This window comes from Mesoplodon mirus, assembly GCF_964341445.2.
Source record: "Mesoplodon mirus genome assembly, chromosome: 16".
Taxonomy (NCBI): Eukaryota; Metazoa; Chordata; class Mammalia; order Artiodactyla; family Ziphiidae; genus Mesoplodon; species Mesoplodon mirus.
The window spans coordinates 61,230,093-61,248,803 of NC_138992.1; the positions used below are offsets into that span (position 1 = coordinate 61,230,093).

At 38.5% G+C, this 18,711-nt stretch overlaps 1 protein-coding gene across 8 annotated transcripts in view; it reads left to right on the forward strand.

Moving 5' to 3' along the window:
• Positions 1–18,711, forward strand: part of STAU2 (staufen double-stranded RNA binding protein 2) — a 301,499-nt gene that overhangs the window by 163,091 nt on the left and 119,697 nt on the right. For all 8 annotated transcript variants that reach the window (XM_082601330.1, XM_082601329.1, XM_082601327.1 and 5 more), the window contains one exon: positions 7,644–7,951. In XM_082601330.1, the coding sequence (XP_082457456.1) occupies positions 7,644–7,951 (308 nt within the window). The remainder of the gene's footprint in view (positions 1–7,643; positions 7,952–18,711) is intronic.

Genomic DNA, 18,711 nt, shown 5'->3' on the forward strand with positions numbered 1-18,711 from the left:
TCATGTTAAATGTAGCAAAAAAAAATAAGACCAATAAAATACACAAATTAACAAAATCAGTGCTTTCATCCAACTCAAGGGCAAGAGCCAGGTTAATTTTCACCGCTGATTTAAGTTATGCTTTTTGAGTACATTAAAATACATCATTTTGTTCATTCATTCAGTAATGACTGTTTTTTTAAATGTAGCTTTTTCTTTTAATCCAGATAGGTTCAGTCTCATCTATACCATAAGATGTGACCAGATTTTCGCTAGTTGAGGCTTCACCTTCCAAGGTGATTCTGAAACTGACCTTAAAAAAGGAACTTCTAACAAATTATTTACCTGTTTGTTTTACTTTTTCATTGTATTGCTTTTAACCAGCATTTCCTTTCTTAGTTTAATTTTCAGAAGAGTTTCCCTCAAATTTTGCATTATTAATTTTTGTCTCCATTTAAATAGTTGCTTAAAAATCCAGCAGGACTAGTGACCCAAGGCCCTCCACTGGAAGACCAGCTAGATAACGAGCTGTGTGGGAAGAGAGAGGTGGGGTCCCACCAAAATATCCCTGTTTCGTTCATCTCAACAGCAGGGCCATGGGAAGGAGGAATTTCTAAGTTCCAAACAGCCTAGCAGCTTAAAGATCATGCAGAGGATGGATTGTCTATCCCTCCACTCCAGGAGGATGGCCATGGTGGTCCAGTAGGTTCTTTCTTGGCTCGCATGTACTCTCACCTAATAAATGACCTCAAGCTTCCCTGGCAAAGAGCAGAATCCCAGCCATGGGGCCCACACCCCCATCAGGTTCTCCCTTACTTTCACGGAACGACAGGTCAAGCAGCCAGAGCCTGGGGAGCCAGGGCTGCACATTAGGCACATCAGTGGTCAAAGCTGGAGCCCTCAAGGTCCTCTCTACCTTGAGCTCTCACCACTGCTTTGTTCTAGGACCTCTGTTCTGGGAGATGCCCAGAGCAGCATAACAATGCTTTCGTGTAGTTGGGTTTTTAAAACTTTTTAAAGTTGTAAAAACGGTACCGAGTGGTTGCGTGTACCCATCACTCTGCTTCTCCCAGTGGTGACATCTTACGTAATTATAGTACATTATCGAAATGAGGAAATTGACACAGGTATGATACAATGAGCTGGACTACAGACCTTACCTGGATTTTGTGAGTTTTCTTATAAATGCCTTTTTAAAATCACTATCAAACTGATAAATCTTGCTGTTTTTGCTCATTCTTTTCTCAAATTTCCTGTTTTGAACCAGCAGTTTATTTTCCAGGTTTTAGGAATTTTTCAATTATAATTTTTTGAAACTTTAAAGATAAGGTTTTTTAAACAGATTAGAATGATGAGATTTTGCCACCATCAGGACACACAAGGGAAATTCAGTGAGTAGCAAATGCTAGGAGAGGTGGACTTTACTTTTACAACAGGAAAACCAGTCACATAATGTATTTATACCTGGCTGAAACTTGAAACGTTGGACAAGAGAAGATTAAAATAAAACTCATTAAGAATCTATTTTGCCAGTAGCAACCAAGTAACTTTTGAGATATCCAGTTCTAAATTGGCAGGCACACACCCTCAAAAACTGGGGTGTGTTTTAAGATAATTGATGCCAGTCAGGAAGCAGGACTCTGTCTTCTGAGGTCGTACTAAACAAAACGTCTGATCAGAGAAGGAACAAAATTCTGAGGCACCAGCTTTCAAAACACATACAAATAATTGACTTTCTTCTTAAAATGTGGCGAGTCATCCTTGATGGTGTCTACATAGGAGCGGAGTCTACCCACACGTGTTAAATCTCAGTCGGAAGAACCCACCACCGTTTCTGCTCTTTCTTTCATTTACGCAAGTACTTTACCTCTGTGTGAATTATAACTTTTTGTTAGGAAAAACTCACTGTGACAGAAGTAGACCTGAGTACTGTTGGGTATTTGAATATTTATAAACAGAACATTGAGTCTAACAGTACTGAGGCAAGAATTCAAGGTGATTTATGGAAACAAGTAGTAAGATTTCTCTCTCAGAGCTTTGGTATAAAAAGTGACAAGTTCATTTTATTAAGCAGTAGGTATGTGTTCATTCCACAGACTTGCAGAGAAATCCCTCTTTACAGACTAATATTAACCACTTGTACCAGTGAAGTGACATTATCTTTCTTGCTCCGTTGACTTGCCCTGTTGTTCTGATACGCCTGATACCACTTACTACTCATCTGTGTTCTTCAGCCTCTGGAAGAGTTACAATGTTAGTGAACATCAAAAGGCCAGGTTCTGCTGAGTTTGTTTATCTATGCATATGATAAGACCTTTTAAGAGATCTCAGTTCAAAATGTCCTCTTCAGCTCTTCCAGTAAGAACTGGAGCTCCAGGAAAATGCTGCAGGAGGCTTTGCGTGCTGGAGGGTTTACACACCTATTTGAGGGAAGCGTAAACCTAATGGGGAAAACAAGTAAAAAGGGCACCATGGCCTGGCATTCCTTATTTGTAAGATGTCGCAGTCCCTGGCAAGTTGGGGCTTTTAAAATCCTGTATGAACATTGTATAATCTAGGGAGATTTTGGTGAGGCAATCTCTGGAACATCTAAGAACAACCATGATGACATTGGTCAACCGTGGAACCAATCTGGGTAAACCTCAGTCTTGGAGTTTACTTCCTGGATTAAACCTAGGTGTTTGGAACTGGCTGGACATTGCATTTTGTGCTCTTCTTGTTCTTTCAGGGGGCCATTTAATGTAATGTTTAAGTATCCAAGCTCTAGTGACAGACTACCTGGAGTTAAAGTCTAGCATTGCTAATCATTATCCATACGACCCTGGCTGTGTTTTGTGACTTCTCTGTGCTTCAGTTTTTTCATCTATAACATAGAGAAATAAAAATCCATTTCATATGGTTGTTGTGGGGTTTAAATGAGATAATGCGTGTAAAGAGCTAGACTAGTGCCAGTGTTGTATCTGCGGTGTAGCCACGTACAGTGGCTTCAGATTGACAGTATTAAGATGGGAGTATTAAAGGCAAAATCAGGGACAGAAGATAAATGATGGGAGAATGGGTTCGGGACATCTTCAGATAGAGGGTAAATATAACAGATATAACAAGCCTGAGCAAGGGAATACCTTCCAAGGCCATGAGCAAAACTGAGGTCAAAGCCAACAGGAAAAAAGGCTTGGGCCTGAGGTGGTCACATGAGAGAAAGTTTATCTGTGCAGTAATCAAATAAATGTAAATTAATGTAACAATGAAGTTGTAGAGTGGCAGTAATTATTTAGAATAACTAAAGCCTGTTTTGACAGACGTGTAGGAAAACAGGTTTTAGTCACCCATTGCTAATAGAAGAATAAATGGATATAGTTTTTCAGGAGACAGTTGAAAGTCCTTAAATATGTATATCTGAACTTACTCTTTGAATCTGCTTTTCCATCTTTACCTACTGAAAAGTGACTTAAATTTACAACAGGAAGAACCTAAATGAATTGTGACTGATCCAAACACTGTTACTAATATTCATGTTGAAAATCATTCAGTAGTTGACCGCATAAATCCACATGTGCCTTTACAGTCTTTCAATGGCTGTTACATCACTTGAGCTCTGCAGAAAGGAATCTTCTTTATTCATGAAGAAAAGTCGATTCAGGCTTTACTGTAGAATAAGGGAGCCTGTACTCTGCATGAGTTCTTATACTGTGATGTAATGCCTCTCTTGAGTGTTGGGAGAGCATTTCCGTTGCTTTATAATATTGCTGTTGGCAAGCCCATTACTTCTGTATAATAGCAGTGCTGAGATAATGCTGTTAGTTTCCTGATTTCTTAAATTGAGTATAGAATTTAGAGTCATACACTGAGTTATTCTTTAAGTAAGAATTACATATGGTGTTTGTGCAGCTAGTGAAAAAATTAAAAAATTAATAATATGACATAGCACTTAATCAAACTGGCAGATATTTTTACTTTGTTGAGATAAAATTGAAGTATAATAAACTGCACATATGTGTACAGTTTGATCAGTGTTGACATATGACTGTTTTTGCTACACTTCTGATACCAAATGTATAGGCATTTTTTCCCCCATACCAACCCACTCTCCAATTTTCCAGGCACTAACAGGGTGTCCTACAGTTCAGTTCTGACACTCCCCGGAATTAGCACAGACCCCGCAGATTAAGGGCTCCACCACACAAGATGCCCCATTCTGCCAGTCACAAGTCCCATGTTGCCACCTGTACTCCTGACCAACTGGCTATAAATTCAGGGGGTTCCCACAACTCCCTTCTCAAGTTCAATAATTTGCTACGACAGCTCACAGAACTTGGGAAGATACTATCACTGGTTTATTATAAAGGAATTTAAAATGAAAAACCAGATGAAGAGGTACACAGGATGAGTTTCAAAAAGCTCTAGAGCACAGAAGCTTCTGTCCCCATGGAGGCGGGGAGCCTGATCCTCCCGGCACGTGGATGTGTTCAAAACTCAGAAGGTTCCCAGACCTCCTCATTTAGGGGTTTTGTGGTGGTTCCATTATGTAGGCATGACTGATTAAACTGCTGACCGCTGACGATTGAGCTCAAATCTCCAGCTCCTCTCACCTCCCCAGATGTCAGGTGGTGGGGCTAAAAGTACCTTTTTTTCCTATTTTGGTATTAGATATTATTAAAAAAATCTTTGCCACTTACCAACACTAACAGAGAACAGTGGCAAGGATTTTTTTAATAATAATGTCCAATACCAAAGTAGGAAAGAGAAACTTGCATATATTAGTATGGAAGCGTGAAATTGGCTCAGCTGTGGGAGTTGTACCAACTTGGAGCAGTTTGTTAGTGTCAGAAAAACTAAAATGCGTGTTCTTCGAACTAGCAATTCTGCTTCTAAGTGAAGGAAATCAATCTTCATGTGAATAAGGATGTAATTGCAAAAAATGTGTTTCACTCTGTTGTTTTAATTGCATGAAAAGGAGATAAATTAGATGTCCAACATTGCAGAATTGTTTAAGGAAGCAATTCATATAATGAAAATTTAAGCCTTAAAATTATTAATGAAAGTATATTGTTTTGTAAACAACAAAAGGATCATGTGGGTTTTTTTTTTTTTTTTCTTTTTGCGGTACATTGGCCTGTCACCGCTGTGGCCTCTCCCGCTGCGGAGCACAGGCTCCGGACGCGCAGGCTCAGCGGCCATGGCTCACGGGCCCAGCCGCTCTGCCGCATGTGGGATCTTCCCGGACCGGGGCACGAACCCACGTCCCCTGCATCGGCGTGCGGACTGTCAACCACTGAGCCACCAGGGAAGCCCTCATGTGGTATTTTTATGTTTTAACTTATTTTTTCAAGTTAACAAGAAGGTATATAGGAAACAAGACTAAAAGTATATTTTTAAAGCCAAATGTAAAAGTAGTTTGCTCTGGCTAGTTAGATTCATCTGTATTTTTTCCAATGCATATGTTTTCTTTTTAAATTTTTTTGTTGAAATTTTTCCTGGATATAAAGCTAACAAACACAAAGGCATAAAGTAAATCCATAAAATGGGATTGATATGTTATTTTAAGCTATATAAATCACTTATTTTTTTGGCTGCGCCGTGCGACATGCGGGATCTTAGTTCCCGGACCAGGGTTCGAACCCAAGCCCCTGCGGTGGAAGCGCCGAGCCCTAAGCACTGGACCGCCGGGGAAGTGCCATATGTAAATTATTTTTAAAAGCAACTCCTTTATGTTTAAAGCCGTCAGGATGAAGTCTCCTGGAGCTCGGCCCCTTCCCGCCTCCTCCTTCCCCCGGTGCCTGCATTTGCTCATGCTGCCATCTGCCTTCAGCCCTCTTCCTCCCTGGCCCAGTTCTCCTCATCCATTGAAATGTGCCGTCAGTACCACCTCCAGGAAGCCTTTGCTGAGCTCCTAGTGCTTCTCCTTTCCCACTCCTACCGCTCCCTAACCCACCTCCCCAGAGGCACTTACCGCACTGTGTTATTTATCCCTTTCATTTTCCTCTCCTGAGAGACTGAGGGTGACTTGAGGTCAGGACAGTATTGGTTAGCACAGTGCCTGGAACCTAGTAGTCGGAGCTTAACTGGTGTGTGTATGTGTATGTGTGTACAATAGAAATAAAGATATGATGGGATCAAACACGCCAGAGTATTAGAAGAAGTGTGAATATATTTGCATGATGGGAGCATGGGTTCCGCATGAATATTTTAGTAGGATGGAGAGGTGAGGAGGGGCCAGGTCACTGAGGGCTTCATATGTCATCCTAAGAAGTTTAGATTTTATCGTATAAGTGATGGGGAGCCAGTGAAGACTTTAAAGTAAGAGAGTGGCTGGTCTTAGCATTTCCCAGAGTGTTAGATATTATTAATATTATGTGAAAAGCCTGGATATAAAATAAATTTGGGAAATCCTGGGTTAAACCAAGTTGAATAGATTTCTGTTCTTCTGGACTTCTCAGTCTTTACTGTGCTAATGTGCATTTTTAATCCTCCAAAAGGGCTGTTTGTGTGTGATATAATTTTCATTATTTCCCCAATTTATTTATCATGGAACCCTTATATTGGGGGACTGTGTTATAGAACACATTTTGGGAAATGGACACTGGGGAGACTAGCAGCGGTGAAACTTTTAGTGGTTGTTAAAGTAACCCTGGCCAGAAACACTGAGGGCTTGAATCAGGAGGTTAGTGGTGGGAAAGGGGGAGGCAGGACCAAGGGAATTAAGTTGTGTCTCTCAGAGCCCGTTCTCCAAAAGTGGTGATTTATCAGTAATTTCAAAAGATAATATCATGATTTGAGAGTCGTTAAAATCCGACCCAAAGACATTAGAACAAGCAGTGTGAAATGTGGTTTGAAACCTCTCTGAGACAAATGGTAGTCAAAGGAAAGTGCTGTTTTTATATGTTTACGACCCTGCCAACTGATGACACAGCCCCAGGCTCACTCCTCTTGATATTAGAACCTGTGTGTGGCCTGGCTTGAACTAATGCACTTGGTGATGATGGGGCAAATTCTAGACTGCACACGGCAGTTACTTGTTTGTGGGTGACTCAAAGATGGTTGCCAGGAGTCCCGGTTGGGCAGCTGAGCAGGTGGTTGGTGGTATCATGATGAGATAAGCCAGATAGGAGACAGTTTGGGGGAGAAGATGCTCTGTCGCTTTTTGACATGTTCATGAGATAGAGTTGACGGTGGGACATAGGAGAACACCAGTAGGCCGTCGGATGTATGAGTTTGTTCCTCAGGTGGTTTGGACTGACCCAGCCTTCATTTTTACCCACTGTGTCTCAATTGCTGCATATGTTAGGGATTTTGCAGCAAAATCCATGTTAGGGATCTCTTTTATGAGATCATAAAATACCAAGTTGCAAGATGAAGACCCTGCACATTCCTAATCTTATCCCATGTTGCACTTCCATAGCTTCCCTACCACGTACACTTTCCCCTGAAGTCACTTTGGTGGCTTGTTTATACTAATGATACTAGGAATATTGAAACATACATTATTCACCTCCAAACAGGAGACTGCCGTTGCCTCTGCAAGCGTGGGGAAGGTGCTTGCTTAACAGCGTTTCTCACTGCTCAGTCACTGTGTCGAGTGAAATCCTTGAGTTAATAATGCTATAACATGTTTCTGATCCACTTATTTTATGTGTAATAACAATGTTCCTTTATTTTACTTGTAGCTCCAAAAGGAATTCTTCATTTGTCTCCTGATGTTTATCAAGAGATGGAAGCGAGCCGCCACAAAGTAATCTCTGGCACTACTCTAGGCTATTTGTCACCCAAAGACATGAACCAACCCTCAAGCTCTTTCTTCAGTATATCTCCCACCTCGAGTAGTTCAGCTACAATTGCCAGGGAACTCCTTATGAATGGAGCATCTCCTACAGCTGAAGCCATAGGTTTAAAAGGAAGTTCTCCTCCTCCCCCTTGTTCTCCAGTACAGCCTTCAAAACAGCTGGAATATTTAGCAAGGATTCAAGGCTTTCAGGTATGAATTAAAAGCAAAAACAAAAACAAGAAAACAAAACAGTTCGTTAGCCCCAAATCCTTCATCTCTATCCATCAGAAAGCTCATCCTTGCCTGCTAGTGTGACTTCTGTGCCACTTACATTGTAAATCGTTAGGAACACAGAGAACGGAAAAACGAGTCATGTGCACGGGCCTCATTTTAAAGATTTTTCATTCTCTCCAGTAATTCTTTTGCTGCCTGGCTCTCCTCCATATTCCTTCTTCTTCTTTTTTTTTTTAAAACATTTTTCATTCTCTGTTCTGTGTTCTGCTTGGGTGCATCTATTCCCTCACTCTCCTCCCCAAACCAGAGTTCTGCCTTCATCCATTTGGTATTAGTATTAGCACTAAGTCCTCCCTCATTTTACAGTAGGGTTTTTTCTAATGATGATTTTACTTTCATAGCAGTTTTGAATTTGGCATTCTATTGCTAGTAATGATTCAGGTATACCACTAAGGTACAACATCCTAGAAGTCTATTATCTTAGGAGTTAGTTAAACATGGTATTAGAACAGTAATGCTTTCTAGTTGTCTGAGGCATAAAAACATGTATCGTTTGACTAGATCGTGTTTTGAACCATCTAGGGTAGTGCCTACCTTAAGCGGTACCAACAAGTCCATTTCACCGGGCAGTCTAAATCTAGCTTATCGTCCGCTTGCTGTGTATATGAATTGGGGGCTGGAAACTTTCCCCCCCCCGTTTAGTCAGTGTTCCCTTTTGAAAAAAAAACCAACAATCCTTTATGAATAGAACTTTTTAAAGAATTGTTAACTCTAGGAAGAGGAAATACCTGTGTTCTGACTTCTTAGCTGCCTTGAAAATCCTGTACTGAACTGTAATCGCTCACTTGACTGGGTGAACAGCAGCGTGCTTGTGTGTAGAAAGAGCGGACTGCTCCCTCAGATTTCATTATTTTCACCCCCCTTTCCATCTTAGTCTTACTCCTTAAGACCAAAAACTGTAATTTCCTTTAGAAATCTTCTAGAAGATCTGTATTATGTAGAATGATCATATATTTATAAAAATTTTACAAATTTAGATATAAGAGAGAAGATCATGTGTTTTAGGGGGTATTTTGCATGTTTTTTTTTATTTCTCATCACAGAAACCTGATTCTTTCACATCTATTGCCAGGTAGTCGTGAGTGTTTTTACTTAGACGATTAATACGAAATCTAAAAAGCTGTTAACCAGTTTTTGGCTCTGTCATCTGAAATTTTAAACACTTAACTTAAAAATTAAAATTTAGAACTTGTTTTCGTTGTTTACCTTAAGAATAACAATAAATCACTGTTTAAAATAAAAGGACCTTGATTCACACAGTTAAAGTACTGGAAAAAAAAACTAAGCAATTTTTAGTTCTATATATAATCTGCATAGGGTGAACTAGAAATAAACTGTGATGAAAAGGAGTTCACTGTTTATTTACAAATCTAGTCATTTAGAAATGTCTGAAAGTAACACTGCATTTGCATTTTTATAGAAACAAAGCACAAATTGCATTCAAGCTCTGAATTGATTTTCTGGTTGGAGATGTTCCTCTGGTAGATGTAATTTTGCTGCCAGAAGAACTACTTAAAGTTTTAAATTTGTATTTATTTGTTAATTCTTAGCAATGACAACAACTATAATTTTAAAATACCTTTACTTTAGTCAAAATGTAGAATCTGTTTCTCCTATATTTGGGCTGACTACTCAGACCTTTGTTTTTTTTTTTTTAAAGCTTATGCTGAGATAATACACTCTTATTTATGGACACGTTAAACATTTCCAAATTTGTGTACGGTGATTTTCACATACTAATGAAGATAAACAGATGGTTTTAAAACATTACTGTACTGCTTTGGTCAAATGAGCTTGGTGTTGGTATGAAGTATTGTTTTGCTGACGGGCTGCAGCTTGCAGTGTGTGGTGAACAGACTGTGGGAAATGGCTTCCCTCCCCGTCAGGTGCCCAGCACGTCCTCATAATGTCACAGTAGAAGAGTCTTTGTGGTTAAGAGTTTTAAAGCCTCTTTCTTTATAGGTAACTTTCTCAGGTATATTTACCTGGTAGAAAAACATGTAGATTGTTTCTATTTCTTAAATGTTTTAATTGGACTGTAGTTTAGAAATTATAGGGCCAGCTTGTTATGGATGACATGCTGTTATGTTATTTTCATTTCTGGAATTTAAAAACAATAAATTCTTTTTCTGTGTTTCTAGGTTAGTACTTTTAAAATTTTGTTACTGTACACTGAGTAGATATTTTTGCTTATTGAATATTGTATATAAACCCTTCTCTGGCCCTCCGTGCCCACTGACATTTGATTTAAGCCTACCAGAGCCATTGTATGTGACAGCTATATTGTATTACAAAGTAAAAAAATATATTAGTGTACTGAAAACTACGTTGTTTTAACTTTTAAATTTTTTTCATTAATTGAAATTTATAAGTTACAAAAAGCTTATTTGCTCACCAGAATGTAGGTATTAAACTCATGTCCTTTTGCTTAAATCTACAGAATAATTTATTATACAATTAAAGTTATTATTAATAAAGCTGACTTCATAGGTCAGAATGTGACTGAACACTTGCACATTCTCAGTAATTCTTTTATCCTTTCTTGGGCTCACCTAAAGTTTTTAATCACATTTTAGATGCAAGCCTTTGGATCTCTATCATAAGTGAACATTTATTTTTTGAATTTTTATTGAGTACATTTTTATTATCTTCTTTTAAAACCTGAATGTTCTTACTGATTTATTATCTTTTAGAAGAAGAAAGTTTTATATCAGTAGTTCTGTGAACCTCAGACTTTGTCCAGCCTAGTTAGTATGCTTCTATAACTTCTATGCATTTCATAAAAATTCACTTGAAATGTAGTTATACTGTATGTTCAGGGTTCCTTGGTGCGTAACTTGATACCCTTTAATTACAATGCCAAAATATTTCAAAATCATTCAGCTTTTTAAAGAAAATTGTTATGGAGACATTTTTGAAATGCTCTGCTTTTGAGCTGAAGCAGAAGACTGTTTTGTTGTGTTATAATTTACATGATTCTAAGTTTTTCCATCTTTAATATGCTTTTCCATATAATTACATTAGAAATCTCTCTGTATAATTAACTATAAGCAGTTTCATTGTTTAAATGGGTCATTAGAACATGATTAGATTGGAAATTAAAATGAATTATTTTAGTAAATTATCCTTGATAGATAGATTTAATTTTAATCTTTTAGTCTGTACCCTTCCTTGTGATTATCATCCACTGAACAGTGTTGTTTTTAAAGCCTTCGGAGTAAAATGTGATAAACTAGATTTGTTTTTCTCACATAAAGAATGTAAAGAAGCACTTAGTTGGTGTCTTAGTTAAACCATAATAAGTATATTTTATAAAAATCAAGGAGTGTTTTATAGGGGGCCTGTTCATTATTGTGCGTTTATGATGCTGGTGCCATTTTTAGCAAGATGAGAATGTCAGTAGAAGGCTTAGAAATATCTATTTAATTAAAAACTTTCTTTTCAAATACAATTCAAACATAATACATTTCAACCATAATAATTTATCTCCTTTTTTGAAGTTTAGTATGATTATAGCAGACTTCTTTTATGGTTATGAGCTTCTTTTCAATATTTATTTTTGACATGTATGACACATAGCATATTTTAACAATACGACCGTAGTACAGACTACACTGAGCTGGGACATGGGGAGTGGGGCTTGGCCAATTTGAGAATCGACCTTTTTCCTTTCTCTTTTTTCTTATTTTCCCTATACCTCACTTTTTGTAATCCATATATTTATAATCAAAGTGGCTATTTGCAGCTTGTTTTTTTGAAGAGTAAGGGATCCATTTTTTTTTAAAGACCAGTTTAAGTCAACTTTTGTAGATTTCTAATAGGAAAATGTGGAGAAAGAAATCATGCATATACATATACTCTTCCACTTAGAAATATGTTTTTCCCCCGTTTCTAATTTGTCCTTGAAACATAACTCACTGTGTCACTTCTGAGCCCAAATTTTCGTCTACACTGTTACACAATGTATAAAGTGATGAGAAATTACTCAGAGTACAGTGAGCAAAGCATATATTGGTTTAGCATGGGGTCAAGAGATTCTGCTCTGATTTATAGTCACTTCTTAAAAAGCCCTCTTGGATTTAGCCTCTCCTGCTTTTCAGAGACCTTGGAGAAATTGGAAGAATTCTCCTGAAGGCTTGGTTTTCCTGTAGGGACCCTAAAACTCAGGTTTGTTCTTCAAATGGGCAGCCTACGTTCATGCAAACTGACTTATTGTCTGGTTTCTTTAGGCCTTGATGTACTTGGCCAAGCCCTTAAGGGTACACAGACTACGTATCACATAACCATACTTCATAAAAACCAGTAGAATTATAGGTCACCTTACTTTGCTGAAATTTCCAACTCTTTAGAGAAAAATATTACATTTGAAGAAAGAAATCATGATCCATATAAAAACATACTGTGATGAGTAACAGTAACATAAATAAGAATCAGGCTTCAAGTAAACAGTCTATTATTACTGCATAAACTATTCAGGACTAACTAACTCCACCCTAAATCACTGCAGAATGTAATCAGAAAGACAAAGGTACTCATTCTGAGCCTTGATATGCCAGCACATACAGAGTAAGACGCATATTTCAAAGCAAGAGTAATATACAAACACAAAAGAGCTGTCCTGGCACAGTGACTTTGATGTGGATCTGAAATGAGCCACTGAGGTGCAGAAAAAAATAGTTGGCATTATGTGTCATCCCCAAGTAGAAATAGCTGTAGCCTTTTCTGTTTGTATCGGAAAAGATTTCAAGTCAGCATGAGAATTCTATTTGGAATTATTTGAAAACCAATAATCAATTATTTCTTCAATCAATTTTTTTAAGGAGATTATTTTTCATCTAAAGGTGAATTTCATTTCCTTTTGCTAGAAAAGGTTGGCAATGATGTGATTTTTACTTAGTAACGTAAGATTAATTGTAGTACCCATCGGGTACATGTCAGGCTGGTATCTATATACCTATGTTCATTCTAAGTCATGTTGAAATTATCTGTTTCCCTCTCTCCAGCATTCAGCTATGGCTGAGATTTTTTTTTCATGAATTTCATGAATTTTCATCTAAAATTTCAGATATATTGTTCTCTTCTCACCCAGGACAACTCTTGAGAAGGAGAACAGTATGTGGAATACTGCATGTAAAAGATTTCTGCACACGGAAAAAAACTACTCTGACATACCAGGGGCATTAGGAGATACATGAGTAAACAGGGAAATGAAACTAACATTTATTGACTGCCTCGTTATGTATCAGATAGTGAAGGAGGCGTTACCTACATTATTTTATGATGCAGCGGAAGTGCCTGGTACATTTTTGCTTCTTGCTTACAAATCTTCATTTAATTTTTTTTTTTTTTTTTTTTTTTTTTTGGGGGGTATGCGGGCCTCTCACTGTTGTGGCCTCTCCCGTTGCGGAGCACAGGCTCCGGACGCGCAGGCCCAGCGGCCATGGCTCACGGGCCCAGCCGCTCCGCGGCATATGGGATCCTCCCAGACCGGGGCACGAACCCGTATCCCCTGCATCGGCAGGCGGACTCTCAACCACTGCGCCACCAGGGAGGCCCTTCATTTAATTTTAAATCCAGCTATTGTATAGTGTTTGAAGCCTGATCCCTGAAGGTTGGACTAGTGTTCGTGGTAGTCCATGGTCTTCTGGATATTGTTTTGGTTTAGTCATAGATTTCATTAATAAATTTATTTATGCCCTCCACTAGGTACACAACTGAGTCTGAGTCATTTAAGAATTCTCTTTTGAGCTGGAAGGAACTTTAGTTTTTATTCAAAGATATAACTTTATGATGTAAATACACATTTGAGGGACCACAGAAGTAAAACATCCTATTAGTAATGCAGTTTACTCATTTCCACATAGAGAATTATTAGTTAATTTTAAACCCTTATAGATTTTAGGTTCAGGAAAGTTCTGGTATCTTGACATGGTCACATCAAAAAGCAGATGTAACTGTGAGAGATAAGAGATATTTGAAAAACTTTTAAAATGTTTTTTATCTGTAGTATTGTCTTTTTTTTTTTTTTTTTTTGCGGTACGCGGGCCTCTCACTGTTGTGGCCTCTCCCGTTGCGGAGCACAGGCTCCGGACGCGCAGGCCCAGCGGCCATGGCTCACGGGCCCAACCGCTCCGCAGCATGTGGGATCCTCCCGGACCGGGGCACGAACCCGTGTCCCCTGCATCGGCAGGCAGACTCTCAACCACTGCGCCACCAGGGAAACCCCTGTCATTTTTTTAAGTATAAGAAAAGTTCAGAATCAAGTCCTGTAGTGGAACATTTGAGAAAACAAGGAGTACAGCTGGAAAAGGATACACAGTTCATAGCTTCAGAAACTCTTATTAAGAGAAAAATAGTGCATTAAGGATAGTTTTCAGCCATTTCAGTATGTATGTGAAGAATTGGATGGATATGAAGTTAATCTGGCTATACAATATCATCTCATTGAATACTGGAGTTGATTTAGCTGAACAACAGGAACTGGAACGTTTGTTTATTCACTCTGGGCAGATACTTAATACATACCTACACGTGCCAGGTAGCATACCACACAGTGGGTACAGGAAACGTTATGGTCAAGTTGGAGACAGACAGGAAAATAAAACCAATATACAGAAGAGTGGCCACTATTACAATTGAGTCTGGTCTCCAGGGATCAGTGTTTGAACATTACGCAAAAATTTAATTATAAAAAAATTAAATATTTGTAGCATGCTGAAGGAAATAACGTAGGTAATGCCTGCCCCACATAGTAAGTGTCATCACTTGAGGTATGATTAGCCATGTCAAGAATCATGGATGGGAATGAAGAGCTCTGACTGAAGGAATTAAGAAGAATTCATAGCAGAGGGACATTTGAATAAGCTTTAAGAAGTACATAGACTTTTATTTTTATTTTATTTTATTTTATTTATTTATTTTTTTATTTTTTGTGGTACGCGGGCCTCTCACCGTTGTGGCCTCTCCCGTTGCGGAGCACAGGCTCCAGATGCGCAGGCTCAGCGGCCATGGCTCATGGGCCCAGCCACTCCGCGGCACGTGGGATCCTCCCGGACCGGGGCATGAACCCGTGTCCCCTGCATCGGCAGGCAGACTCTCAACCACTGCGTCACCAGGGAAGCCCAGAAGTACATAGACTTTTAAGGTGAATAAGAAGAAAAGAAATTGCAGGCAGAAACAGCTGACTACTAAAAACAAAAGGGCATGATGTTTTAGAAAATGCTTAAGTTCAAAGTGGAAGTGGTTGGCAAGTAGGCTGAAAAGACGTGTGCTGCTGAGAATTTGAGTTTAGCTGTTAGTCAGAGACCACCAACTTCTTTTTTAAAGGGTAGTGACATTGGTTTTGTATTTTAGAAAAATAATTCTGTAAGCATGTGGAGGAGGAACTAGACAAAAAGATTGGTAGCAGAAAGACCAATTAGAGTGACATTGCATGAATCCAGTAGAGAAATAGCAAAGATTGAATTAAGCAAAGCTAATGGTCGTAGAGGAGTGGGGCCAAGGTGCAGGCATCCACGGTACAGTTGAGAGAATTAAATGATCTCGGCTGCTAACTTCTGTGAGGATGCTTTCACTGTCCTGGTCAGGATGGAAGCTACATTTAAATGGCGTTGAAGAGTAATTAGAGACTCTTTGAGGATGAATTGGCCATTCATTTCAAGAATTTGAGAATGAAGTAAAGTAGGAAGGTAATACGAATGTTTTAGGAAAGGTTTTATTTTTAGTATGAACGTGATGAATAAACTTAGAGGAGGTTAATGAGTTCCATTTTAAACATGGCGAATTTGAGTTTTCCGTGGGACTTTCAAAGGCAGTTGTCCAGTAGGCATTCATCAGTGGGTCTGGTGATGAGCAAGAGAGCATAGGACACAGAGATTGGGGAGTCATCGATGTACAGATGTAGTTGAAGCCACAAAAGTAGTAAAGGGCTTCCCTGGTGGCGCAGTGGTTGAGAGTCCACCTGCCGATGCAGGGGACATGGGTTTGTGCCCCGATCTGGGAAGATCCCACATGCCGCGGAGCGGCTGGGCCCGTGAGCCATGGCTGCTGAGCCTGCGCATCTGGAGCCTGTGCTCCGCAACGGGAGAGGCCACAACGGTGAGAGGCCCGTGTACCACAAAAAATAAATAAATAAATAAATAAATAAAATAAAGGAGGCGTACTGCAAAAAAAAAAAAAGTAGTAAAGATTGACCAGGGAAAGTGGGTAAAGGCCTAGGAAGAGATTCCTGATGAATACCAACAATGTGAGAGATTCATTCATTCATTATGTCAACCAAAGTCTATTGAGCACCTGCCATGGGCCAGGTGCACTTTTTGCACTGAGGATATAGCATAAATGACAGTCAAGGGTTCTGCCCTCATGTAGCTGACATTAGGATGGGATTGTTGGTGGTGGGATGTGGAGTGTTGCCAGGGGAAAGGGGGAAGTGAAAGGACAGACAGTCACATCTGAACACATGTGATAAATTCAAATGGTTAGTCTCCTAAGGTAGCAATTACTTGGAAATTAATTGGGAGATTAATTATGATTATTTATGAGAAGTATGAGCAATGACTTAGTATCTCCAAGTGTTGTATCAGATAACTACACTTTTGAAATGTTTTGATCAACCTTATTGAGGTATAATTTACATACAATAAAGCACACCCATTTTAGTTATACAGTTTGATGAGTTTTGAAAAATGTATACCACCATGTAACTACAACCACAGTCAAGATGGGAATATTTCTATTACTGTAAAATATTCCCCGGTGCCTCTTTGTAGCCTGTTTTCCTCACCTCTCTGTGGCTCTGGGCAACCAGGATATCTTTTTTGTCACAAAGATTAGTTGTGCCTAAAATTTCACAAAAATTGAATCATCCAGCCTGAATAGTTTTGTTTCTGGCTTCTTTCACTAGCTGTAATGTTTTTGAGATTGTCGATGTTGTGTATATCAGTAGTTTGTTCCTTTGTATTGCTAAGTACTAGTCCATTGTATGATGTACACCACAAATTATATATCAGTTTATCTGTTGATGGACATTTGAGTTGTTTTCAGTTTGGGGCTATTATGAATAAAGCTGTTTGTGAACATTCATGTGCAAGATTTTGTGCAGACATATTTCCAGTTCTCTTGGAAAAATACCTCAGAGTGAAATTCCTGGGTCACATGGTAAGTATACATACAAGCTTACAAGAAACTATCAGATTCTTTTTCAGTGTGTTGTATCATATTACATTCCTATCAGCGCTGTATGAGGGTTCCATATGTTGATATGATCAGTCTTATTCTGTGAAGGGTACAGTGGTATCTCACTGGTATTTTAATTTGTATTTCCCTGATGACCAATAATATGCACTTCTTTTCTTGTGCTTGTTGGCCAATTATATATCTTTGTGAAATTTCCACATCTTTTTCCCAGTTTCTGGTTGCGATTTTTTTAAATTATTGCGTCCTCAGAGTTCTTTATACGTTCTGGTTACAAGCCCTTTCTGTTGCAGATATTATCTCCCTGCCTGTGACTTGTCTTTTCATTATCTCAATGGCATCTTTTGAAAAGTGGAAAAGAAGTTTTCAATTTTGATCAAGTTCAAGTTTACATTTTTTTCCCATAAACTGTGCCTTTTTGGTCCTATCTAAGGAATTTTTGACTACCCCAAGGTTGCAAAGATTTTCTCTGATTTTTTTCTAGACATTTTGTAGTTTGTGCTTTTATGTTTAATGCTGATATCTATTTAATTTTTTGGGTATGGTATGGGTGAGACTTGAAGCCTATTTTTCCCATAGGATAACCAGTTGTTTCTGCACCATATATGTAATGTGTTGTTTCACATAATAGCTGCTTAATAGCTGCTATTAAGATATTCTGTTCATTTTTGGTTTCACCAGTTTGTCTGTGCTATGTCTAGGATTGTTTTTAATCCTGCTTGGGATTCATTTAGCTTCTTAGATTAAGATAATATTTCTCACTAGTTTTGAAAAGATTTTGGCTAGTTTTTTCAAAAGATTTTTTTGCCCTTTTCTCTTTCCTCTCCTTTTGGGACTCCAATTACATATATGTTGGGCCTCTTGATATTGTCCTTCAGGTCTTCGAGACTCTGTTTATTTTTCTCCATCTTTGGATTGTGTAACTTCCGTTGATCTATTTTCAGATTTACTGACTACTTTCTCTGTCCTCTCCAATTTGCTGTTGAGCCCATGTAATAAATTTTGCACTTCAGTTATTATAGTTTTTTTAATCTAATGTTTCTTTTTGGTTCTTATGGGTTTTTTTTCCTGTTTCTTTGTTGTGATTCCATATCTGTATAGTCATTGAGAACACACTTTTTAAAATTATTTGAACATCTTTATAATAGCTGCTTTGAAGTCTTTGTCATCTAAACCCAACTTCTGGGCCCATTAGGAGTCAGTTTCCTATTGACCACCTTATTTATGAATATGCTTCATTTCGATTTCTATGCATGTCTGTAATTTTGTTTGAAAAATGGACATTGTGGACATATTATCATATGTCATAGCAACTCTGGATCATCTTTTCTTTTGTAGATTATTGTTTTTCTTTTTGTTTTTGGTCTAGTACTCAGTTAAGTTGCCTGGACTAAAACTTGAAGCTTTGAACTCCACCGTGGTGATATCCCTCAGCTGATATTTCCACTTAGTTTCTTCAGTTTCCAGCTGCAGCCTTTCCTCTT